Source organism: Haemaphysalis longicornis, unplaced genomic scaffold (assembly GCF_048455015.1).
Source record: "Haemaphysalis longicornis isolate Haplotype H1 unplaced genomic scaffold, Haemaphysalis longicornis Haplotype H1 scaffold_6, whole genome shotgun sequence".
NCBI classification, from domain to species: Eukaryota; Metazoa; Arthropoda; class Arachnida; order Ixodida; family Ixodidae; genus Haemaphysalis; species Haemaphysalis longicornis.
In genome coordinates this window covers 189,279,285-189,304,782 of record NW_027526407.1, presented here as the reverse complement: position 1 = coordinate 189,304,782, position 25,498 = coordinate 189,279,285, and the positions used below count along the sequence as shown (strand labels likewise).

Below are 25,498 nucleotides of genomic sequence, written 5' to 3'. Positions count from 1 at the left end.
TGTATTTAGCATTGTTGGTGCGTTCTTTTCGCCATGCCTACTCATATGCCAAAGGCACGTCGTCCGCTTATGCCAAAGGCACGTCGTCTGTTGGGAAGCCCGTGTGAAAGAATATTTAAAAGTGAGCTTAAATAGGTGCATTCTAGAAAATGGAAACAAGTATCGAGTAATCGGTTGCCTGATGGTGGTCTCAAAAGAATTTGAAGGCGTTCCAGAGTGGATCTGTGAAGCGACTGGCGGCGGTGAACAGCTAGTGAGAAACCTGCACAAGTAAGAACATACCTGTATGCGAAACTGAGGATATCGTTTGTCGTGCGGCGGAATCGAATGTTCTTGCCGCCTCAGCCGTTCTCGCCATTGGGATGCACACAACCGAAGTTTACAAGAACCATAAGTTACTGGTGGACAAGTATCACTGCGCGAAAATGAACCAGGGGTCTGCATAGTGCTCGCGAAAAAGTACGCTGGCCAAGTGGGAATATGGGCTTCATCTAGAAATGATGCAGCGTTGCAGCATACAAAATGGCACATATTTCCCGTATTTCTACATGGCAAATCAGAAACTAGCACTTGATCGGTGTGATGCCTTCGGGTTATTCTTTCTGTTATTATGAGAAATTATTAGAGAAGTTACTAAAATAGTAGGGAATTTAGAGAAACAACCGCGCTAAAGATGCATAACATAAATGAAAGCGTATTAAAAAAACGGGAAGGCAAGCTAACCGACATACAACAAAACATTTTCATACCTGTGTCGAAGGCGTTAGATTTATGTATTTCCCGAATGGCGAACCGAATTTCACATAAATCGGCAACCGAGCGTAGAATTATATAAAACTTGGCGTAGGTGAGCGATTCTTTTAAAAAAACATAAATCATTGGCGTAGCTTGCACTAGTGGACAAGCCGTGCAAAGAGCAAAGCTGGCAGCCCCTCTCCCTCCCTAGGAGACCCAGATTTTGCACCTCAAATAGATTTCCAATCTAGGCGCTGAAACTTCTTCATGACTGGTAAGCTCCGAGCGTTCTGTCCGCAGGCTTTCACATCTGTCCCAATGAGGACCATGTTAGCATGGGCCGCAACCGGCTTCCCGAACTCGGTGTCTGTAGCAGGAACTTGGCGTCTGCGCACCCCACTCCAAGCGGAAACTCACCTGAACTGGCCCGAGAATAGAACACGAGAGAGAGAGAGAGAGAGAGAGAAATAGAGAGAGATGAAACTGTATTCTGCAGCTGAAATCCGAGCTGCATTAGAACACGAGAGATCATGCCAAGAACGCTCGGCAGTGTGTTCTCGAAGGCCGAGCTAGCCGACGCCGGGCGCTGCTCACGAGGCGCACGCTGTATTTTTCTTGGCATTTTTTCTGAGTACCTCATGCGGCGCAAGCCACGCGCAAATGGGGATGGCGCAGGCTCATGTGCGCTCGGCTGGGATGGGTTTTCTTGTAACGCCCCACGGCAGAAATAAATTTTACAGCTCTGCTGTTAAACTTTGACTGACGATTATGGTACTCCCTAAGCAACCGCAGGAGAAAATCGCACGTTGATAGCAGAGCTTAGTGCCGTAGTGCGAAAAGAGTTGAGGGAGACTAAAACTCAATTCTTCCGTAATACATTGACCAAATATATTTAGGATTCGCCTCAGAAATGTTGGCGGTACCTATCTGGTAGTAAACCCTCTAAACGCAGTTTTAGTGAAGGGGAACATTTGTAGTCAGATGACGAACACTGCGCAGGCTTTAAACAATTTTTCCGGGTCCGTTTTTACTGGGCAGCGGACTATGAATTTCGCGGAAGAGCGAACCGAGGATTTAAATGATAGCGTTGTTGTGTCGTAAGAAGTTGTGCTTTCGTTGCTGGAAAACTTGGATGTAAAGAAATCATGCGGGCCTGATATGATACCAAATGCATTTCTGAAGCAATATTGTGAATGGGTGTTCTATTTTCTTGGTTAGAATTTTCAACGTGTCGTTGCAGAAAGCCGTTGTGCCGAGTGAATGGCTTCTGGTGAGAATCGTGCCGATATTTAAAACAGGAGACCGACTGCATGTGGAAAATTACCGCCCAATTTAGATTACGTGTGCAGTATGCAAAATGTTAGAGCACATAATCAGTAAATATTTAGTCGAATACATTGAAAACAACGACCTTTTTTATTCGAAACAGCATGAGTTTCGCAGATGGCTCTCAACTGTAACACAATTATTTGAAATTTCGCATTGCTTCGCCGAAGCCATCAACTCGAAAGAGCAGATTGACGCAGTTTCGATTGATCTTTCGAAAGCCTTTGACAGAGTTTGCCATGTGAAACTTATTAATAGGTTGTATGATTTCGGTATTAATCCGGGGATTATTCGTTGGATTCAGGCCTACTTACATAACAGGCAACAGTTTGTTGAAATTGCTGGAGAACGGTCATCCAGTTTACCCGTAAAATCCGGAGTACCTCAAGGGTCTGTTTTGGGGCCAATTTTATTTCTTTTGTATGTCAACAACATCTCGGACTCTGTGCATCCATCTATTGAAGTGAGATTATTCGCTGACGACTGTTTGCTGTTTTGTCGCGTAAGGAGCGTTCGGGATCAGGAACTGTTGAATGGTTCTTTGAAAGTTGTGCATGATTGGTGTGCGCAGTGGAATATACAGATAAATTATGGAAAAAAGTGCTTGTATAACAGTTACATAGAAGAAGTCCTATTTGAATTTTACCTATGTCATGAATGATACAGATATTAGGCGAACCAGTAAGCTAAAATACCTTGGTCTCGCAATTGCTGCGAATTTGAATTGGAATGAACATATTGATAATATATGTGGTACAGGCCAAAAACAGCTAGGTTTTCTGAGACGAAGGCTCAGAGATACAACTGCGGAGGTTAAGCTGATGGCATAGAAAACGTTCGTGCGGCCAACTCTAGAATATGGAAGTGTAATTTGGGACCCGTATCAGCAGTATCAAGTAAGTAAGCTTCAGCGAGTTCAGGGAATAGCTGCCAGGTTTGTTTATGCAGAATATCGCTGAAATTAGTTGGTGACGGCCTTACTTGCGAAGGCAGAACTTCCGTTACTGGCCTCGCGTAAAAAAATGGCAAGACGTAAATTCTTTCACGAACTGTACAACGGCCACCTAAACTTACGTCCTGCGTTATATCTGCAAATTCCCACCCGAGTCTCTCCTCGCATCAATCATTCGTATTGTTTTGCCTTATTCTCCAATGGTTGATATTTTTAAGCATGCCTTTCTTGTCAAAACTATTGTAGACCGGAATAACCTTGAACCGCGAGTGTTTATTGAACCAAATGCCACTGGTAGCTTTGTGAAACACTTGGAAATATTTTCTTTTCTTGTCCTTCGTTTCCCACTGTGACTTGAGCAGTTTTTGCGCGTGTGAGTGTTGTTTATAATGTACGTGCCGACTCATGTAACAACCCGTATGTGCTAACAGTATCTGAAATAAATATCTCCCACCGTCTTATCATACCGCCCTCCCCCTCACACATTTGTCATAATTTCCTCCCACGCTTTCATGCTTGTTGTATTTCGTTTGTCTTCGGTGCCCCCTTCGTTTCTTTGGTTATAACGAGCAACGATGGCCCCAAGAAACCACAGGAACGGGCACTTAGGAGCTGCGCACAAAGCAAACATCCCTTTGATTGTGATCTGTTTTAAAATTGACTTGTGCAATGATGTTTGACAGATGCAACTATTGTACTTTTCTATTGTTTATGCCTTGTCATTGTTTTGTTCATGTAAAGTAGACATGCCTCTTGGGAAGAATTTTTTCATTGCCCCTGTACTGTGAACATTTTGAATCTGAGTAATTATAGGTGCGCTAACAGCCAGATTCTACCTCGAGCAGAGCCTTGTTAAGGGTTCTCCACATTTTAATGCAGCTTTTTCTTCTCGTCCCCAAAAACTCAAAAAAACATTCACTATCGCTCGTCACTTCATTTTCATTTTCCTTCACTTCACCACTCCGGGGTTCGCATGGCATCCCGTCACACGGTTAACTGACGGTTCAGCGTCGCCTATTGTTGCGTCTGTGTTCTGTTGTGCGGTGCACTCATAAAGTTTGAAAAAAAATGAGCCTGGGCTGACTGTGTGAAGGGACGCAATAACAACCGTTATACCACCATGATAACAGGGGGGATCCCGACAGACCGGCCTGGAACAAATAGAAGGCCATTAAGTTATAGGAGGGAAGAAATTTGGGAATTAGTGGGTAAAGAATGGATTCGGGCAGCACAGGTGAGGAGCGGTTGTAGATCGATGGGGGAGGCCTTCGTTCTGCAGCGGAACTGAGTAGGCTGTTGATGATTTTCAGCGAACATTCGTGATATCGCTCAAAACACTTAGTTTAGTTCGGCCAGGGCAGTTTTTTTTTTTTTAATATTGCACAAAGTTTTTTTTTTCGTACGGAATTTTATAGCCACCCTATTCTCCGAAATTGTATAGCTATAGGCTTTATTCGTTTTCTTTTTTTACTTTACCTCGTAAATGTCATCTATTCATGCCTTTTGTATAAATTTGGAACTGGTGTAGAATATCGTTGTGCAATATATTTGTGGCTAGTTCGTCTGATGAAACATTTTGTGAATGAAGTACACAGGTATTATGGGGCATCATTTTATGCGGCAAGGACTCAAAAAATAATTACAGGTGTATTGACACCGTTACACCATTACAGGTAACGGTGTTTATTTACAGCAGCGTGGGGTAAATCCCAGAACGTTTGGTTAACACCTTTCTAAACCTTTCTCATTTTCGAGGTATATCGCATGGAACCTATTCTTCTTTGTCAGAAAACCGGAAACTTGGCAGTCGTCATATTGAAAAAATCAAGTTGTATGGTTTCTTGCATCCGAGGTCCTGACGTTTGATGCGGCATTTTCTATACGCGATGTGGCAAACAATGAATGGCGTAGTGAGGATATTCATAATGTAACCTGCATAGGGTAAACAATGGATCACATACCTATAATACATAGGAACTGTATTAACACCCACTAATTAACTCGTGAATCTCCGCCGTACTATGTTATGCTAAAAAACTCATTGTACTTTCTATATTATGCCATGTGATGGCTTAAGAAGTTCATCAACACTGACAATCCCTCTCATCCACGAAAGAGCCCTGATACACCACTGAAGCGCAATAAAGACATCATCCAGATTAAAATTATCAATTTATCAAATCGAATATGTCTACACGCCTTGCGCCTTTAAAGAGTGTATTGGATTGTGATTGTACTTTGTTTTGACATTTGACCCACCGCGGTGGCTCAGTGGCTAAGGCACTGCGTTGCTGAGCACGAGGTCGCGCGTTCGGTTCCCGGCCACAGCGACTGCTTTTCTAATGGAGTCGAAAAGCAAAAACGCCCGTGTGTACGAGATTTCGGCGCACGTTAAAGATGCCCCAGTGGCCAAAAATTAAACCGCATCCCTCCACTACGGCATGCCTCATCGTCTTCTTTGCGTCGGCACGTTAAACCCTTACAATCGATCAATCAATCAATCAATTGTTTCGATGTTTCCATTTGTCATGTGCGAAAAAATATCCTGAAACAGGAGTACCTGTGAATGAGCAGCGAAGCTTTCTAGAACGCGGCATACAGGCAACATTTAATTTAGGTACACATTTGCCGAGGTTAAACTCCCGTAAACCAGGTTTCGTTATAGCTCGGTTTTTGTGCTAAAATCTAATGAAGGCGCTATCAAATGCCAAGCACGTCCAAACACAGACGCTGCTCTTCTCAGTCAGGGCTATAGGCCCGAATGCGCTATGAGCATGGATGTAGCCAGAGCATCCCTATATAATTTCCTGATAGCTCATGCATTTGTTTTTCCCCTTGTTCCCATCTCCGCACTTCTCACCTTTAAACGAACGAGGGATTACACGCTTTCACTCTCAGCAACCACACTAGCTACTCGCTTGAACTGGGCAGAGCTAGTACGATTGACGCTACGAGGAACAAGCCATTTTCTGGGTGACTGGATATCAGCTTCGCTTCATAATTCCTAGGGCCACCAAGTGCTTGCGCGCTCGGCTGGCAAAAGCGTTATGGCTTCCCTTGGCGATACTATTAAAGGCACACTGAAGCGATTTGTAAACATTGCGCGATTACTAGCGCAAATTGTAGTCCGTAGTCCCTGGGGAATGTTTCGTCCACTCTGGGTGCGTTTACTCTAATTTGTTTAGTACACAAATCAATTAAAAATGATGTCCTCCTCTCTGCATCCTCGCCCATTTTCTACGCATTTTCGTGTGACCTCAGAAAAAAAATGACTTGGCTTGACTGCGCTACTCCATGGCTCACGAACCTTCTGACAGAGTCAGTCGGCCGAGCGTTCCGGCCGCTGACGGATCGTCGCAATTCGTTCGCTCAATGGAAACTAAGCCACGGCACGTTTTTGAATGGAAGAATTTGCCTTTCTTTAGTATGTTAATTTTTACACTGCATCAAGCTCCAAGTCCACGTCGCTCCACACAAGCGCTGCACAAGCGCACATGCGATGTGTCGCTGACTAGTTCGCTAGTACGAGAATCTAAGGCCGAATGAAGGCGGCAAAAGAGTCAGCGAAGTTAATATAGGCACCAAGGAAATAAAATCAACTCAGACTTTTTACCGTACAGCGTAAACCTAGTGTGCACCAAGCACTTTTTTGCGTTGGGTGAGCAAGCACAGCGGTCAGCAGCACGACCACAAATCTCCGAACGCTTTTACGCCTAAGAAATGCAATTGCTAGACGTGAGATATTGTGGAAATTTAGGGGACGCTTACTGCACGGTCGCTATACAAGAAATAGTCATGTAAGCTGCTTGGACTGCTCAAGGTAAATCAAAATGTAAACTGGTTTTACATTATATGCCTTATATTTCCGACTCACCACAGTTGCCTCGTGGTCCAGTGGTTTGGTGAGCTAGGTCTGTTGTTTTACAAGTCGCATGCTCAAATCCCCGAGAGTATATGCTTTTTAATTTGAAGGTTGATTTCTTCATTTTCGGCCGATGTTTTCTATGCTGAATTCACCATTTTCGGGCCGTAACTTTAATTGGTTTACGAGCGACTTCATAGAATGCTAGCGAGCTCTCATTGGCGTGCTGTTGCTATATGTACCGACTGCTTGCGGACAGTGGGCACAGACCAGAATAAGCAGACCCTTGGCCTTGTGCTAGCACGCATGGTACGATACAGGCATGAGTGAGGCAAGCTCCAAGATACCGGAAAAGCGCATGGGAATATAGCGTCTGCTGTGACGCGGAGGGCGTTCATTTACTGCATAGGCCTCGGCTAGTGGTTGCTACGATACCAAGCCGTCCTGGTAGGCTTATCTGAGACATTTTACAGCCGACAACATCATAGAAGCGTGGTATGGTGATTATCGAGATATCGAAAATGCCCATCCAACTATAACGCCGATGCCAAGCAAGTTCCTTCGAAGAACCGAAACCGAAACGTGTTTGAACGCCAATTCTCGATATCGTTCGATCAAGTAGCACCTTTACCTGACGTCACTAAGGTTAGTTACTGCAGCCGCCGCAAAACGCGCATGGTAGATTTTATTCTTTTAGGCTTCGTAAAATAAATACCGCCTTATCGCCCGGATAAAAGATTAAAAGTGTGTTCATTTGAGCCAGTTTACGCAGTGAAAGCGAAAACGGGACCTTGACAAATTTACTTCAGTGCCCCTTTAAGGACTTCTTTCTTTGAAATTGGAAATGCTTCTTTTTTACGGCAAAACAGTGTAGGTCTAACCACCCCAGTTTTCATTCCGGTGTCATCAATTTACTCGAAGCCGCTCCGGGGCTCCTCCCCACCACTGTTGACACCTCTTTCACAACTATTTAGTCGGCAGCTAAAGGCGGTATGCGGTTATCAGATGATTCCGAAAAATAAACAGAAGCACGGATGGGCGTAAAAAATGCGCTGACGATTACTACACTCCTTAATTTAAAATTTGGGTGCAGCGCGCGCGTAGTCTTCTCGATCACGGCGCATTTCTGCTGCGCCTCAGGAAGTGTTCGCGTGATCAGCGAACGTATGGCGGCGTGCACTACTCTGCTGCGACCCCGCACAGCGATGCCGTCGCCAGCCAGCTTGTTGCAAATCGTGTTTGAACCTCCCGCGCAAATGTCACTTCGTTCAGATAAGTCCCGCACAAGGGTGCAGCGAGCGTGCTCTTGCATATAGTATTCGAACCTCCCGCGCAAACGTCACGTGGTTTGGATTCGCGGAGAATGGAACAACGTCTGGGGAAAGTGTCAGGGGAGAGCGCTCCTTGGGGGTGACACAAAAAAAGGTGAAGGAAAGGTAGTGAGAGAGATGACGCCGTAGCGGCACCTGTCGTACTTCACTCTACCCATAGTTAGACACTCCCCTTCATTTTCTTTTATTCGTCGCTGCTGTGTTGGCTCACTCGGTTACGGGGTCATAAACAGCCGCCGCTCCCTCGAAGCCCAGATAACAGGTGCCAAAGGGCTGCCCCCTAAAACGACCGAAACCCGGCGTTACCGTTTCAGCTCAAATTACTTCGTCAAGTAGCTGCGAATTCCTCCCGGTTGAAGAGAAACTTCTGCAGTTTCAACGTCAAATTTAGTCCAAATTTTTTTTTCAGATTCCTTCCAAGCGACATTTTCGCCAATGTCTTTCACGCCTGAGTATGCGCCATCACCGTTTGCCGGTTTATGCATGCACGGTTTGCGGGTAGAGAAGGGGGGGGAGGCGGTGTGAACGCACAGCTAGGCTTTATGCCACTACCGATGGAATGCCGGTTGTGCTGGTATTTAGATGCAGGAATTACATGGCTGAATGCGGTTAGTCATCTCTACTCCTGAATCGAGTGGCTCGGGTGTTGGTTGATGTGTTACACAGACATCTTACACGCACAGTAAGTTTAATACGAGACAGAAGGAAAACGGGCAGCCACATGTTTGTACGCGAGATCAGAGCTGAAGAGCTTCCAGGTTTTAACTCGTTATGAGGCGGATGCATGCCGTTGGTATGGAGGAAGAAGAGCAAGAATCGAAGCATTGACCCGAACACAACCGCGAATGGGTGCAAAAACAACGGAAAGCTGCTGGCACCGCCGTTAACCCCTTAAGTTGAGCTTGTAGAGTAGCCGCGAAGCCCTCCCGCATTAACACCAAATTTCCCCCTTAGAACGCCGGCGTGAGTCATAGGTGTGTCAGCCAGCCAGCCAAACCGCTTCCGCTCAATCGCAAGCCATTGACAGGGTAAATTATTTTAATTGTTGGTAGTGAGTGTGGCTAGTCAGTGAGCGGAAGCTGTTCGTCCGGTTGGGAGAAATCAACTTTGTGCTCACGGCCATGATGATGAAACACTATTTAGACCGGACGGGAGCGGTCTGTCTTAATTTTTTCTTTCCGAGTCACTGTCAATAATTAACTCTTACGCTGGCTAGTCAGTGAGCGGAAGCGGTTTCGCCGGTTGGGTGAAATCAAATATGACTGCTCCCATGGCCGCCATGACGCAACACTATTTAGATGGGACAGGAGCAGTCTGTCCTGAATATTATCCAGCCAGCCAAACCACTCCCGCTCACTAACCAGCCAGAATCACTATAAATAATTACCACGACTTTGGGAAGTCTGCGAGCGGAAGCGGTTTGGCCGGTTTGGTGATCCAACTAGAACTCCTCAAATGGACACCGTGATACAATAGTATTTGGATCATTGCCGTCATTGCCACCTACCCATGCAGTCATTTATTTCATCAAAAACAACATATGTACCAAAGAAAATAGTATTTTTATTCCTGACATTTCCTTGCGTGGACAAGATAGACGGAGGGACGGGCGGGAATGTTTGCTCCGCCGACCCACGAGGACACTTCTTTGGACAGGTCTTCTTTGAGAATTTCCAAATCAGACGGACTTATCAGCGAGGCAGCAGGGTTCAACGAAACCTGCATGTCTGAAAAAAAGGTTACGTTTTTCCAAAGATGACACGTTCAATGCGCTAAGCACGAAAAAGGGTGACATAAAGACTTAGCGAGTGCATTACGAATATTTCATGTTAAACTGTAACTACTGCAAAATCTGAAATATCTGTGTTTAAGGAGGAGATATTGAACTTGTTGGCCACCACGTTGCTACAAACACTTTCGGATGTAGAAATTCTTCATTGTGTAACACGTCTCATCGGCTAACATATACTAGTGTCAAACAAGTGCTGGCGCATCCAGGAAAAGTTGATTGTCGTGTACGCCTGTGAACATGTACCATCATAGACGGCGCGTCAAAGCAGGATGAAAGAAATAAAAGGTTCATTTTGTAGTCTTAATGCGGCGTTGGGCTCAGTAAAAATATACCTGCGTATTTTCATTGAATCAGAATTTCTGCAATATTTTTGGAACCATTCCGATCCGATCATTCCAACGTGTACTTTTTAAACTCTACAAAATTGGTGCTCCTTCCCTCAATTGAAAAGGAATACAGTTAAGAACACGAAAGCTACACCGGCTGCTTGTAGTTTTGGATCAAGCCCATTAGTTCTCCTTCAAAAAATATTCAGTTTTTTTTATTTTGTGATAATATTTTTCTAGCAATACGTTGGTTCGAAATATCGCCCAGGTCCACAAGATATAATGCTAAGTTTTTATTCTACATGCAAATACTTTTCTCAGAAGGAACGCTTGCACTCTGAGTCAAGTCCGCCTGCCCAGAATATTACGTTCATACTTTCAATGAGAGATTTGAACTTGTGAAATCATCTGTCACGCCACACAGAAGACAACTATGAAGCACAGCTAAAACACGAATTGGGCAGTGGTACATACCAAGCCCAACTATGGGACCTTACATGTGTTCTTCCTATAGAAGAAGAAAATAGGCCATGAAGCGACGCGAATTGCGTGAAATGATCCTGAAGATAACCTGTGCCACCAGCTCTCGCAACAAAAAATATCTTTAAGAGCACCAAAATTAGTATCAGAGAGGATTTTTATTGCCTTAGTGTCAATCGCACTCACTGACCCAATAAACAGAAAGGATGACCGAAATTGATCATTTGAATAAGAATGATACGTCATATCTATAGCTTGTGAAAGACAATTCAGGACATAAAATACTGGGTTCATTGTGGTTCTTTCAGATGACTGAAAATGTCGTAATTTCAGGGAAAAGCTTCACAAACCCAGTATGTTTATACGCGTCAACTGAACTGGAATTACAATGCCAGAGTTGACGGCGACATTCTTGCCAGTTGAAATTCAAGTTTACTTCGCACGATGAATCCCGCAGCTGTTTGTACGCGTGAAAAAGGTACTTTTTTAGCCGGTCGTCTCGGGAACGAGTGGCAAACTCGTAGCCATATCTCCAATTCTTCATACTGGCTTGTAGAGAGCACGGTGACAGCGTTGACCTCGCCCAAGCAGGGTGTCTTTTCCACTCTAGCATTGGCGCTGCAGTTTTTCTACATGCGCGGTAGCGCTTCACGACAGCCCTGGAGTTCTTTTTTTTTTACTGAAGCCACTGCGTGAGCCAGAAACTCCGCGGTCGCCGCAAGGCACGTGCTCACGAGCGTTTGCCATTTCCTTGGTAGTGTTTCCTGCAACGCCGAACTTGCGGCCAGTAACAACCGCTCCGTTTTTACACATAGAAACACGACTTAACTTTGGTGCTCTGAATTTTAGTGCCGGCGAACATACGGGACCATCAATAAATTTTCCCCGTAGCACATTCTCTTTAGCACATTGCGTGGCATACACACAAGGACGACGGTACTAAAGCCAAAACCTCTGAACGCAAGTATTGGCAGCTAAAAAAATGTTTTGCGAGCTCATTCCCAATTAAGAAATACTCATGTATGATCCTGACTCAAGCGACAGCTTGAGCGCCACAATATAGTTTACCGTAAAAAGGACCCGCAACTGGACTTACCAACGACCTCTTTAAAATTTCCGTGGTTAGTTTGGACGTAAAGCAGTTCGCAGGTGTTTGCAGTCAATCCAGCATCCCTCACAATATCTTCCAGGTAAGACAACCTCTCCTTATCGTTCTCCAGGTCTTGGCTTCCGGGAATATATTCTTCAAAAATCTGTGAATGAGGAACGAACGGAAAATAAGAACTCCATAAATCAATGATGTTCGAGCACCTTTCAAATAAAACTATCTACCAAAATGTTCTGCCAGCATATCTGAAGCAAGTTGCTGTTTACTCAAGAATAGATTTCGCCGGGTATCTAATGCTTCATTGAAGAATCTCCCCCACTGTGGAACACACATTCATACCTCGCGCGCTGGCCGCGAAATGTAAGAGATTTTTCAAGTGATCAGAAATGACTCCAGGACAGTAAAATGAGGCATCTGCGAATGACGTCGCGTCTTGTTTCCTGCCGCTTGTCATCGCCGCTAGTCCCCATACGATGTATATAGCCGAAAGAACAAAAGTCATAGCACAATTTTGCATTTTTTTTAATAATCCTACATTGAACATCTCAGCACGTATTATGCTCAAAACGTTATTCTGAAGCCTTCGCCACTGCTTCCGTTTTCGTTCAACTATAATACTTTTGATATCGACCGGCGGTTCTCATTTGAAACGGAGCAGCTTTTTGTTCTTTCTTCATACACACGGTTATTTTTATTGCGAAAGTACTGCCGGCACAGCAAAGTGTACTTCGGCTTTGTATGTGTGAAGCCTTGTCCAATTCACGAAAAATAAAAATGTACGGCGATTTGGCTGCGCACACCAGCGAGTACTGTGCAAAACCAGCGAACATTCCAGCTTGTAAAGCGCTGTTCAATACACCGCTGCGGCTAATGAGAGAGACAAAACTTCTTGATTGAGCATTTGGACGTGGGGTGGTCTCTAATTTAAGGTGCCGACTTGTCTTTGCTATCCTTCTGTACCAGCAGAAGTTGCTGTGGAAGTAAGACACTGGACAGCAATATCTACCTCTGCTCAGCGAATAGTGTAGGCGAAAGGGGTGACGTGTCTGGGTTGTTATCACACTCCCATATGAAGTTTCCTAGAGAGCCTGGTTGATTTCGGGGACGTGGTAGTCTTTGGGCTTACAAAATTTTGCAACCTCCAGATTACGCCCTCTGTTTTTGGGGGTATCAGCAGAATTTTTTGTCGTCTACCCTCCGGGTATGCGATCAAAGAGGGTGATTACGTTATTTATTACCGGGCGCATGCCCCACAATGAAAGCCGGTGGCAGAGGCTCTAGAAGAGTCTAGGGCAGCACAGCATGGGGCTTTTCAGAAAGCATTGTTTAATACACGAGGGCGGACACATATCTCCTTGTGGGTATGAATCAATTTCTTTGATAAGGAGCAGCAACTGTCGTAGTGAATGAATGAATGAATGATTGTAGGGTTTAACGCGCCGACGCAACGCAGGCGATGAGGCGCGCCGTAGTGGAGGGCTCCGGATTAATTTTGACCACCTGGGGATCTTTAACGTGCGCCGAAATCTCGTACACACGGGCGTTTTTGCTTTTCGCCTCCATCAGAAAAGCTGCCGCCGCGGCCGGGGTTCGAACCCGCGACCTCGTGCTCAGTAGCGCAACGCCTTAGCCACTGAGCCACCGCAGCGGGTAACTGTCGTAGTGTCCCGTCGCTTAGGTTTAACATTGTTGAGGTCTCAGGACTAAAACCAATATTTCCACATTGTCGCTTCTCGTCGATCAAGGAGCAGACTTTCGGGCCTGTACCGATGAACGACCTTAGACATTACGGTGCCGGGGTCCTGGCCCCTGCCGTGGTTCCCAAGAACTAAACCGAGTCCCCTTTAAAGCGCACCTTTACTTGGATTAACTTCCCGAAGGTCTGACCTTTGCCACGGCCAGTTGCGCACTAGCTCAGCCCTGCGCAGTTCGCCATGTTGTAACCTAGCTCGCGCCACCATCTACATCTTTTTCGTCATCCGCATGGTGGCGTGGACGGCCACCACGAGAGATATTCTAGAGCTTGGGCTGTGTTGTTGCCACAAGAGTAGCTTGTCGCTTTGCCGCAGCGACCGCTCCCCCAAGCCCCAACACGGACTCTGGTACCCCAACCTCAAGGCGTGACGCTGGGCGTACATCAAGCTTAGGGTATCAGTTGACCAATTTATAGCTAAACCGTCACGTTATGCCTAACGTACGCCATCACGTATCCGGTTCCCCAACCTCCTTGCGCGCATCCGACATTGCGCAAGTAGTTTAAACGGGAAAATTCTAGAGAATGCACAAATGAGGATTTACGAAAGAGGCTTCAACCTGTTTACCAATTCTTTTGCTAAAACGCTGTCACGGTGGCGTCGTAACTGAGCCGTCTGAATTGCAACGCTAATTTTCAAGCCCACAGACATTTTTCGGCAACTTTATTTGAACCCTGAGAACTGTGCTGCTGTGTTCTACTATTTTAATCGGTGCAGGATAACTGTATCTTCTGTATAAAAACATGTCAGGTTAATGTAGGTCAGAAGCAGGTAAACCAATTTGCTTCGCAAATCTACGGTGCATTTCGTTGGCCTCCTTTGTTGGAACGCTCTTACCCCGAACCAAAAAGATAAAATTTGATTTTGTTCTTTCTTGTCCGCGTGGGATATGCTATTACAACTCTAAGTAGAAATACTCGGTCAACTCGCATGACGTAGCAAACAGTCGATCGTCACGTGAATAATTGAAGCGCCTTTGAGAGTGTTACACATGAGGCGGCACTTGAGATTTCCCAGAAACCTCGCACTCGCATAATCCTCTGCCAATACAATCACACTTTTTCATATACTACCAAGCCACCCTCGGCTTTAGGTTTGAGCTCTCGGTCTCGTCCAAGCCAAACCTTAAAGCAACATCGAAAGGCTCTATCATTCCTCCACTAGTTTTCAACACAGCTCTGTTGTGGCTGCCCCACCTTCGTACCATATTTGCCGTCCCATAATCGGTACTGTACCACAATTGGTACCACAATAGGCCGTACCACAAGTGCAGCATGGTACCACAATTGCAGCATGGTCTAAAGGCGGAAAACCTTAGCTTCTGCAAAGCCGGAGGCTCGGAGTTTCAGAAGGAAGCCTTCCAAGAAGTCACTAACAGCAGTGGCACGTGCCTCCACGCACGCGATTTCCATGGCGCGGCGAAACAATCAAACCTCCTAGGCTTACCCAACCCCATGAAGGGCCGACGTCCGCAACACACCCCGGAGCCCGAAGTCGCACTACAGTGCACCCCACACCCGGTAACGACACCACCCATGTATTAGGCCTAACACTCCTGCTGGACTGGATAGGCATCCATACCATCCACATACTGCAAGGCATACTCCTTCAGGTTACATATCTCACCCGCCCTGCCTCCAACCATACTAACCGGCTACAAGAAGCTGACGTAGCCTGCCTTGTACAGCACTACTAGTAAGCTGCTTCATTTAAAACCAACTTATCTACTAGTAAATATTGTTCAAACATCTGGGACTAGACATTCTTATTGCACAAACACACAGACCATTGTTGCAGCTGCGCAACGACTTATCCAACACAACTCTTCCTGATGCCGGCATACAATACGGGTAGGGCGAATTGCGAGAACGGCATTGCCCAAACCAAATTGGAAGACAAACTTCCAGCCTTTGGTTGTAACCGCCTCACGAGCCTTCGTTGTTTCTACCAGAAACCCTGAACTCCCGATGAAGCCCCGACAATGCATTTTCTTCCCTTCCGCGCAAGCCTTTGCATTCCCTTCCGTCCCAAGAGCATTCACCCTGAATTTGTGCTCTATGTAAGGCCTCAAACGCTAAGAAATTCGTGCCACTTGCGGCCGCAAGTAGCACAAGCCATCATCATTTTAAAAACCGGTTTTAGTACCCCACCAACCAACGGCCTCTGCCAGAGATTTCAAAACACTTCTGTCCAGAATTTTTTTAATGTACTCTTGGTCGCATAATTCCGGTATTTTATCCCTTTATGGGGTCTTCTATCTGTACCTCAATCTATTTGCAACAATTTGGCCGCCGTTTTGTTAAACACGCGGTTTAAAAGTTGGTCATATTTTACATTACATAACTTGACCAAACATACAACTTACACTTAACGTTAACTTAAATATTTTCAAGCCAAGCTTGTTCTCCAATTTGCGACGCAGTTTTACATCCAAAGTGAAATACCTTGCATTGCTTTCAAGGCTCATTGGCATGCCCTGGGCTTTCTTTCAAAATACTTACCCAGCACGGCAACAAGAGTGCAATTTCGTTGTCATCCGCGGAAGGTCGGATCGATTGAATACCACACTTTTGTGTCACGGGTAGCTTATTGCTAGTAATTTCACATTAGAGTAGATTCTCGATCATTCGAAGTCGCTTAAATGGAATATTACGTTAATTGGAAGTGATGTCCTGGTCATGGAAGATTTTAATGGAATGTAATAGGAGAAAAATTCGACGCTAAAACCCATTATGTCAGTTATTGGAAGTTCTTCCGAATAAAAAGCATTGAGGTGACACTCTCTGTTGTAAAACCTTCAAAATATTAAGCGCCAGAACACCGCTTTGCTCTTCATTATGTAGCCGCCATTGCAACTAAGGCAGCGTACAGTCGATAAATTGGCACTTCAGTTAAGACTCGCGCCAGCATCCGCATACTTCTATTTTCAGATTTCCAACCTTTATTGCGCAAAGCGCCATGTGAGCAGTTTCCAAGGTGAGTGCTCCAGGCTTAGATTTTATCGATAAGTCTCTACTACCAGGGCAACCGGTGTCGTTCGCACAAACTGGCGACGACAGTCAAGATTCTATCGAAAATCAAGAAGGGAGGCGTGTTGCGGTCTAATAATGATGCTGTGCTTGTGATTGTATGTGCGAAGTCCTTTAGGGGCTTGGGCTGCCGGAGTCTCCTGTCGTCGTCATCGTTTCATGTAGTCACGGTACTGAAACACATGGACACTCGTTTTCCAACGCCTCGCGCTAGAACGTTTCATTTCCGTGGGCAAAATCACGTAGTAAAACAACACACCGGGACATTCATTTTCCAGCCCCTCCCCTACGAACGCTTCGTGCTTCAAAGGCACGAGCCTTTTACACCAAAAGTGTACACCTCTACGCCGAACGGTTTCATGTCCGTGGGCAAAAACGCCAAGGTGCCAAGAATACACTTATACACAGCATGCTTCGCCACTCCACAGGCTTCACGTTAGCAGTGATAGCCCGGATATTGTTTAATTAGGAATTTGGTCAATTAGAAGTTTCTTGCGGCGCCCGTAGCTTTTGTATTAGCTGGAGTAGACTACACTTACGCATTGAAGCCTTGCCCACAAACACTTTGAGCGATTTTCTTACGATCACCATGGCCCCAATTTCCCAACCACCGCCATGCTAACCACGAATCGCGTTGCCACGGAGCGAAACCACAATTGCCCTCCCCTCAATCCCCGCAGCTGTCCCCCTTACCATTGTGAGCAACTCCCAGGAGTCGCGTCAACATTACCACTCCGACCACGCCGTTTCATTCTTAACTTTAGATTCTAAAACTGCTTTTTCTGTCTCCAATTTTCAGCTCACCTATAACCAGGTAAAGACGTTAGGGGGAAATGAGGTGGCATAAGGAGCGGACCATGCACACCTCTTCGGCGTCCCTGCCACTGCGTCGCCCTCTTATAAGCAAGGCAACTATGTTGTTTTAATGACTAAATGATAACGTCTTACTCACTATTCTTTCCACAAGCGTACTCTCCTGCCACCCGACGACCGACTGACCAAACAATCTACTGATTTTCCGCGCCTGAAGCCCAATATCCTTTCAAAAGGAACCCCTCTCCTTTCTAATCCACCTTCTACATAGCCCGTTTCTATGCCACTCTGCCACATGGTTTGGGAGACTTCCAAACTGACCCCTTTCCCCTCCGGTATGTCTCCAACCCACATGCAGTGGTCTGGTGTGCTGGCCAGGTCGGACCGAAACCATGAGCTTTGCCTGGTCAATCGGCTTATCTGGCTGCCACTAGCCAGAGGCTCCTGTACGTACCACGAAGCCGTTTCACGACCCTACGGACAACCAATAACAATATTCTAGTATATTTTTCTACAGTGTGGTATAGCTTTGGTATTAACAGTATCGGCTCCTCTGGCTCCTATCCATTCCATATTGATCATTGACAATAACTAGGAGCGCTTAATAAGGTTGCAGTACGGGCACATGGTTATCAACCATTTGCCCCTTCATTAAACTCGCTGGGGAAACTTACGTTTGAGAACGCCTTCCAGCGGTCCATTTGCGCCAGTTTCCTCCAAAACATCTTTGTAAGCGACCATGCCGGGAAAACCAGAAGACACTCGCCGGAAGGACTGAGTAGCTGCGAGACGTTCTTCAAGGCCTTCCTTTGATCGCTGACCCAGTTGAGGCAGAAGAAGGAGTAGACACGGTCGAATGTGCCGTACTTTAGGACAAAGTCGCCAACATCTTCACTGATGTTCAGAAAGTCGAACTCGATGTTGGCATGTCCGCTGTTCTGCCGGGCGAAGGACAACATGTCTTCGGAGCCGTCAACGGCGACGATCCTACGGCAAGGCAGGCAACGCGGCAACAGGAAATCGCGCGTGAAGTCGCCGGTGCCGCATCCCATATCTAGGAACTGTAGTTGGCTTGTATCTCTTGGCGTAAAGGCCATTTGAAAGAGATCCAGGGCCTGAAGGTTCAGGGTACGCTGCCATTTGTTGCTTTCAGCGTAGAGGGGCGAATCATATCTGAGATTCTTCACCGCACCGCTGCTGCTCATTCTCCACTCGTTGATATTTATCGGACCGGAAAGTCTGACTGAAATATATATAAACATACTAATTAACATTGCACACCAATAGACCTATGCCACAAATGACTTTGTCTTTCAAGCCGCACTAAGGTATGTGTAATTTTTGTTTGCACATTTTTTGACAGCATTCATTCCTACACCATGCTAGATTTTGTCACAGAGGCTATACCGCATCCCAAATCTAAGAACTGTAGTTGGCTTGTATCTCTTGGCGTAAAGGCCATTTGAAAGAGATCCAGGGCCTGAAGGTTTAAAGTGCGCTGCAATTTGTTGCTTTGAGCGTAGAGGGGCGATTTATATCTGAGATTTTTCACCGCACCGCTGCTGCTCATTCTCAACTTGTTGATCTTCAGCGGCCCGGAAAGTGCGACTGAAACATGCATAAACGTACTATGTAACACAACACACCAAAACACTACCACAAATAAACAGTCATTTTTAGGCTGAAAGCTTTGTCTCGCTCAATTTCGGAGTGCCGTTGTGTTACTTGTGACGCTTTAACTAATGTACTAAAGCAAAGGATAGACAGGGTGCACAAAAGGGCACCGAGGTTTGTGACAGGTATTTTTTTAGAATCAGGAATTCAAAATTACTAAAGTACCGTAATTACCCGATTCTAACGCGCACCTTTTTTCCGGAAAAATAGGCCAAAATATCGCATGCGCGTTAGAATCGGATACGAAACCGAAACTGCCGAAACAGCAAACATTTCGTCCCACCGAACGCCATCGCCATCTCTAGGTGGCGCTAAAGCCTTTAGCAACAATGTTTCGAACGCAGGAAGCATAGGCGCCTTGGCTTTTCTAACGGCGTTCACAGAAATCGTCAAATCGTTCCACTTGCGCGCTTGATAACAGCAATGGCAGCCGCGGCTCTCACGCGTTCAAAACGAGCGGTCGGCTGAAGCGTGCGCCTCTGGAGAAGCTTGCGGGATGGGCGTGCGAGGCGTGGGCCGTGATCCCATCGACCATGGTTGAACGTGCGTTCAGAAGTGTGGCGAACGCTCCTGACGGCACCGAGGACGAGATGTTGTAGTCAGCAGAAAGCGACGATGAATGAGATGAGTGAGATTACTTCGGGAAATAATTCGCCTATTCCTCTCGCATTCGTTTGCCTGGGTCACAAAGTGCCGTGCGCGTTACAATCGAAGGTGCAAGTTCTTTCGGTTTTTTTTGTCAGGAAAATCGGGTGCGCGTTAGAATCGGGGGCGCGTTAGAATCGGGTAAGTACGGTACTCGGTTGGAGACCCCTTTGTGCACGCCGAAAAGTTAAAGAAACTTTAATTTCTTGGTAACATATATCACGAAAAGAGAGTAATAGATAAACAACAGAAAGTAAAGACGCCTAATTTTATTTCAATACAACGAGATCACAGATATAAAAATAAGGAGTATATGTGTCGATGAAATGTTTTCAGATACTTTTTTCTCCGAATTCACGACTGTACAGCGCTGGAAATTCCAATTTTTTCACGTTCTAATTTCCTTCCAGCCATTTAAACAGCATTTGAGTCGATGAAACAACCCCCCCTATTTATTTATCCTATTGTATTCCCTGTTCATTCTGTACTTTGCTTATTGGTGCTTTTTTGCGTTAAGTATTATTACTGCTTTTGGTATACTCCTCCATGTTGTACGTTTTTCACATTGCTGTTTTGTAAGGCCTTAGACTTTCCTTCTGAGCTGTTATGTGTGATTTTTGCATTTTATAACTTGCTATTTTTATTTTTCTCTAGTCCAACCCCCTGCAACATACCCCAATGAATAACGTAGGTACAAGTAATAATGAAAATAAATTGGGTTGTCCCAATTTTCACAGTATTCTCTGTATACTTTCATAGGCTTTTGTGACAGAGGCAATAAAAAGGCCATGTTCTTTCTTTCCTTTTACGTGGCAAATATATTCTTATTATTTTGAGCTGTTGCTAGCGTAAGGTAGGCCATATTTAATTCAATCTCGACTTTACTCAACCAAAGTTAAGGTATCTTCGTCGCCACCGCTAGCAACTTCTTATCAGATCGATTAGGATAAAAGGTTTCTTAGGCGTAGACCGCCAAAACTAAATTCAGCGCAGCATCTGGTTACAATAAAACATGAATCATATTTCAACGTGTTTTGATTTGTACAAAGAAGTGCAGCATTATTTTGTACGATATTATGGAAATTTTGAGTGGTTCATCACTGCTCTTTAGAAGGCTTTGATTGCGTCGAAAAAGTTTTGCTAGCTTCTAAACATTTACTTATTAATATTTTCGCATTATAGACACTAACTAAATCACAGATGGCGAGATGGGTCATGCGGCGGAGTTTAAGACCACGTTCGCAAGATTTCACTCACGGAATTGGCCAGGCCACCTCTAACAGTTCACGTTGCTTTTCGTTTCTATTTGCTTTGGTCCGAGTCAAGAGTATGAAAGTATGTTCTCTGAGAAGATAGGCTTTCGTTGGCTATTTATTCCCCGACATCCTATCTTACTAACGTCATACGCGCCGGAGGTATTCCCGCCCCACCATTCCCTCTCCGTCAATGAATCACGAATCTGGCCCTGACTACAAACCGGCACATAATATAAGGCTACCATCCTCTCCCACATTTCCCCCTCACGCTTCGAGCATGACTGCCCACACTGCCAAGTTCCTTCCACCACTGGCCATCTCGTCTTCCTGTGCCCTCAACACCCTCCGCCTGCTCTCCCTCCCCAATCCCCAGCAGTGGCAATGCCCGTTGATCAGCTCGGACCTGCAGGAGCAGTGCAGCCTGATCCAGCGGGCCACACGAGCCGCGGCAGTGCGCGGCCTTTTGGAATGAGTAAACCACCCACGTTTTATTTCTGTTTCTGTTTTTGCTCAATAAACGCTTTGCCTCCTCCATCTCCTCCTCAAATACCATACCCCCTATGTCATGAATTTACAGATACTGGGTTATATAAGCTTCCCTGAAGGTTCTTGATCTTGTCATGTGCAATGTATGTAGAAGTTCGCAAGGAAATGGACTAAAGGAGTGTGTTATGTGATCAGGTGGAAAAAGCAAGTCCATGGCCAATCAATTAGAGGGTTGCGGTTCAACGAAGGAAATTCTGGTGGAGGGTCATCGTCAGGATACCAACTAAGTAGAACAGAAGGAAGATTATCTGGAATACAAGGCCCAGCTGACTACTTGTGATGTTATGAGGTTTCGGAGACTCAAGCAAGGTACTCGGATCCACAGGTAAAAGACTGGCACACGGAGTTTCGTAATTATGCATGAAAGAACATTTATGACGGACAATGAAGATGGCGGCAGGCACACCATGAACGGAAACTGTGGACGGTAGAAATGATCGGGGGTCGCGGCAGTGAGGTGGATAACTCCTAGATACGGAAGAGTCCAACCTAAATTCAATAAAGCAAATCAAAGATTCTTCAGCTCTTAGATTGAAAGACTTGCTGGAATTCAAGAAACAGACGAGAGTAGGCTCTCGAGGGCACAATCAAGGCATCGGCGTTGTCACGTCAGTTTCATGCTTCCGGGAAGTAGCCGATGAAGATAGCTGCGGAATTATGACTCCTCCGCCCGTTGCAGCGGATGTGGACGTGGTTCCTGGGTGTCCGGTCGACATCCGCCGGACACCATGGTTCTGGCCGTCTGGTCTACAGGCCGCAGAATCTAACGACTTGCTTACCAACAGCGAGTCCATTGGGCATCGCTATTCCCGATCATCTTCGTTCTGTTCGGCCTTCCGGTATCCTTATTTTGACCCTCAACTAGCACCTCCTTCGTTGAACCACAACCCTTTAATGAATTGGCCTTTCACTTGCTTTTTCCACGTTATCACACAACAATACTCCGTTTGCGTTCGCGTGATAGCTGGCCTGGTACCGTCAGATTTCAGGGTGTGGAAGCCTGCCGCTAAAGGTACAGCTATTGCTCCATTCCCGCAGCTGCCCGTCAGGTGCGGCTGCAGCATCGTCGCTGCCGCCAGCTGCAGATGCTCGCTATAGGTGTGCTGCCTGCTCTCGGCTACCGCTGCCGTCACTCGCCAAGGCTGTGACCTTCGACAAGAGACTGTGAGACTGTCATTTTTGTAGCGTAAGATACACTGGCCGAGGTGGAGCAGTTTCGCGTTGACCCTGAAGGGCTGTGCTCCGTAAGCGCGAGGAGAATTGGATGGGATTGCATTGGATTGGATTGAAATAAATTAAATTATATCGTATTATTGGAGTACGGGTGTGAAGAGAATTGGGTCTGCACATTCGCCGATCTGCGCCTTCCAGAGGAGTGACGTCATAGCCGCCGCAGACGCACTGGCGCCGCCGCGAGCCCAGCTGCGCGCCTCCATTGTGCAGTAGCCAAGTCTGACGCTGCGCCGTACCCGTTTGGTAGCCGTTTCGCGTGGCTCCTGGAAAGCACGCGCATGCGCGAGGAGCAGTGACTGGACTGCACTGTACCGAATGGACTGGAGTGGATTGGACTAGAATGGACCGGACGGGATGGGATTGGATGGGATTGCTGAACCTTAGCTCACCCTACCTATAACCCGGCATAGCCGATCAAAGCCACTGCTGATTTTTTAACCCCTTTTTTTACTTTCGTGTTGCATGAACCGTTTGGCACATTTCTACCGTGGTCCATTTCACTCGAAGATCTCGCGAAACCACCGAAGGGCCACAGATCCTGCCAATAACATCACAGAGTGCTTTAATTTGAAGAAAATGCAAGTAGAAATTTCAGCGCCGTAGTCAAGGCACGTGGCTTAGTTTATCCGTTATATTTGGAAGGTAATAAGGATATCTCTCGTTACAGAACAACCTCGCTAGGTATGCCCTGCACATATCTTAGAAAAGAAATTGAATTTGGCTGTATCTACTGCACCACCCGACAGCACTGTAAACACTTTACTAAGGCGATGTGCACCGGATTTTCGCAAAATATAATGTTTTATCTTGTTTGGTCTTTATTTGTTCCGAATTCGCAAGGAATAACATTTGTTGTGATGATTATTCGGTAATTATTTTCTTCAGTTTTGTCTATCTTGCTTCATCTTTTCCTATTCGGACTACCCACTTGTGCCTAAGGCCTTGTAATAAGGATAACAGAACTTGCAAAATGAAATAAATAAATAAAACAACACAAAGGCCTTCACAGCTGGATTCCGAGCACCGAGCACCGTACGAAGTCACGTTGGAACCTCTCCACAACAAATACAGACGCTCTGTCATGTGCCAGCCCGGTCCTAAAAAGTGCAGCGGCATCGCAGACAACTCTAACCATGGCTACAGCGCTGAGCTAGAGCGTCGTCGGACGACAACTTAGACACTCCTAACACATTTCAGCACACGCTGCTTAGACAGATGGACTTCAGTTGTACACTTAATAATTAACCCTGTATCAGCACAGAGTGATGCATGCACCTGTGTCCGCGCAAATATTTTCCAAGAATTTCGAGCACTAGAGACATAAAGAAATAAAAATGATTTGCACTAAAAAGTAGTACCCCGAAGCCCCTGCTACCTCAAAAAAGAACAAGTGGCACAATGATGCCGGCGGAAAGAATTGAGCTTACATAATCATGATTCGCAAGAATACTGCAAAAATAGTTTGAAGAAAATGAAAGATATTGTTAAACTTCTAATACCAATAATAATTCACACTATATGCTGTCTTCCGCAATAACCGTAGCGTGGAAGTTGTACCAGATTGAATCATTAAATTCGGTATTGTAATAGGGCAAGTAAGCCTGGCTGAGGCCCACTGCATTACAAAGAATATCAGTGCATACAAGCAGGTGTACAACAAAGCAGGAGTATTACGTAGCGAAAACTTTCCAGTGAGCAGTGAAGATATTACTCACCTTGAAAATTTACCAACGTCCTAATTATTTTCTCGCTGTGATAGTGATTCCGCAAGGCCCACAGTGGCACGCAGTTGACTATTTGTTAGCTTCTATATCTGCAGTGGAGACTGCGTCTCTGCAGGCTTTCTATGCGGGACCGAATGAAGGTGTGCATTCACGTTTCCGTTCAGCATTGAATAATAGTCTTGCTTTATATATTCTTAACACAGATGGGATCGCTTCCTCCGTCAAAGCTATATTCATTGAAATGCCGTTCGTTGACATACATTTTATGCCGCTGTCTATTCTTTTTGCGTGTTATATTTCCCGTACTAACGGCCTCACGCCAGCACAAGGTCTTAGGTTAGAAAGTTCTAAATCAAAAGTACAGTTTAAAAGTAAATGTATAACGGAATCCCGTCTGGCCAGAAATACATGAGATACAGAATACACGCTTATTCGAACAAACACATGACAACAAATAAAAACTGACTGTTACCATGAAAGCGAGAAAAAGATGAGACACCGACTGCGTTCAGAGCCCACCCGAAGTGCATGAATGAAGCAAAAGGTTTACCTTAGAAGAAGAGCAGCATGGCCAGTTGCCATTCCACGACCTTCTTGTCAAAAAAAGCTTTACGTTCATTGCGTACAAACAAGATGTGGTTGATCCCTCTTTTATAGGAATCTGCAAAACACGAAATGAAAGGGGCCTTCACATGAGCAGTTGAAGGCTGAAGGGATTTCCTTCTTGTCCGAAGGGTTCGCGAGGCTGACCTCGCCAGACGAAGCAAGACAGATACGCAAGAAACAAAAAACAGGGGAGGGTGCCTTAATTCACGTGCGTCCCGCGTAGACGAAGGCACCGGCATCGAGGCGCCAACTGTCGGCGATCATTAGCGTCATGATGCGCTGTTTCACTTCACCTGCTCTAGACAT

The 25,498-nt window shown here is 45.7% G+C and overlaps 1 protein-coding gene across 1 annotated transcript; it reads right to left on the bottom strand.

The window, feature by feature from the left end:
* Positions 1-9,752: 9,752 nt before the first annotated feature.
* Positions 9,753-24,692, bottom strand: LOC144142127 (juvenile hormone acid O-methyltransferase-like). The gene is made up of 4 exons (XM_077673530.1): positions 24,578-24,692; positions 18,183-18,751; positions 11,901-12,057; positions 9,753-9,933 (listed from the first exon to the last, which is right to left on the bottom strand). The coding sequence occupies exons 2-4, from the start codon at positions 18,711-18,713 to the stop codon at positions 9,770-9,772; spliced, it is 852 nt and encodes a 283-aa protein (XP_077529656.1). The 5' UTR covers positions 18,714-18,751; positions 24,578-24,692; the 3' UTR covers positions 9,753-9,769.
* Positions 24,693-25,498: the final 806 nt, after the last annotated feature.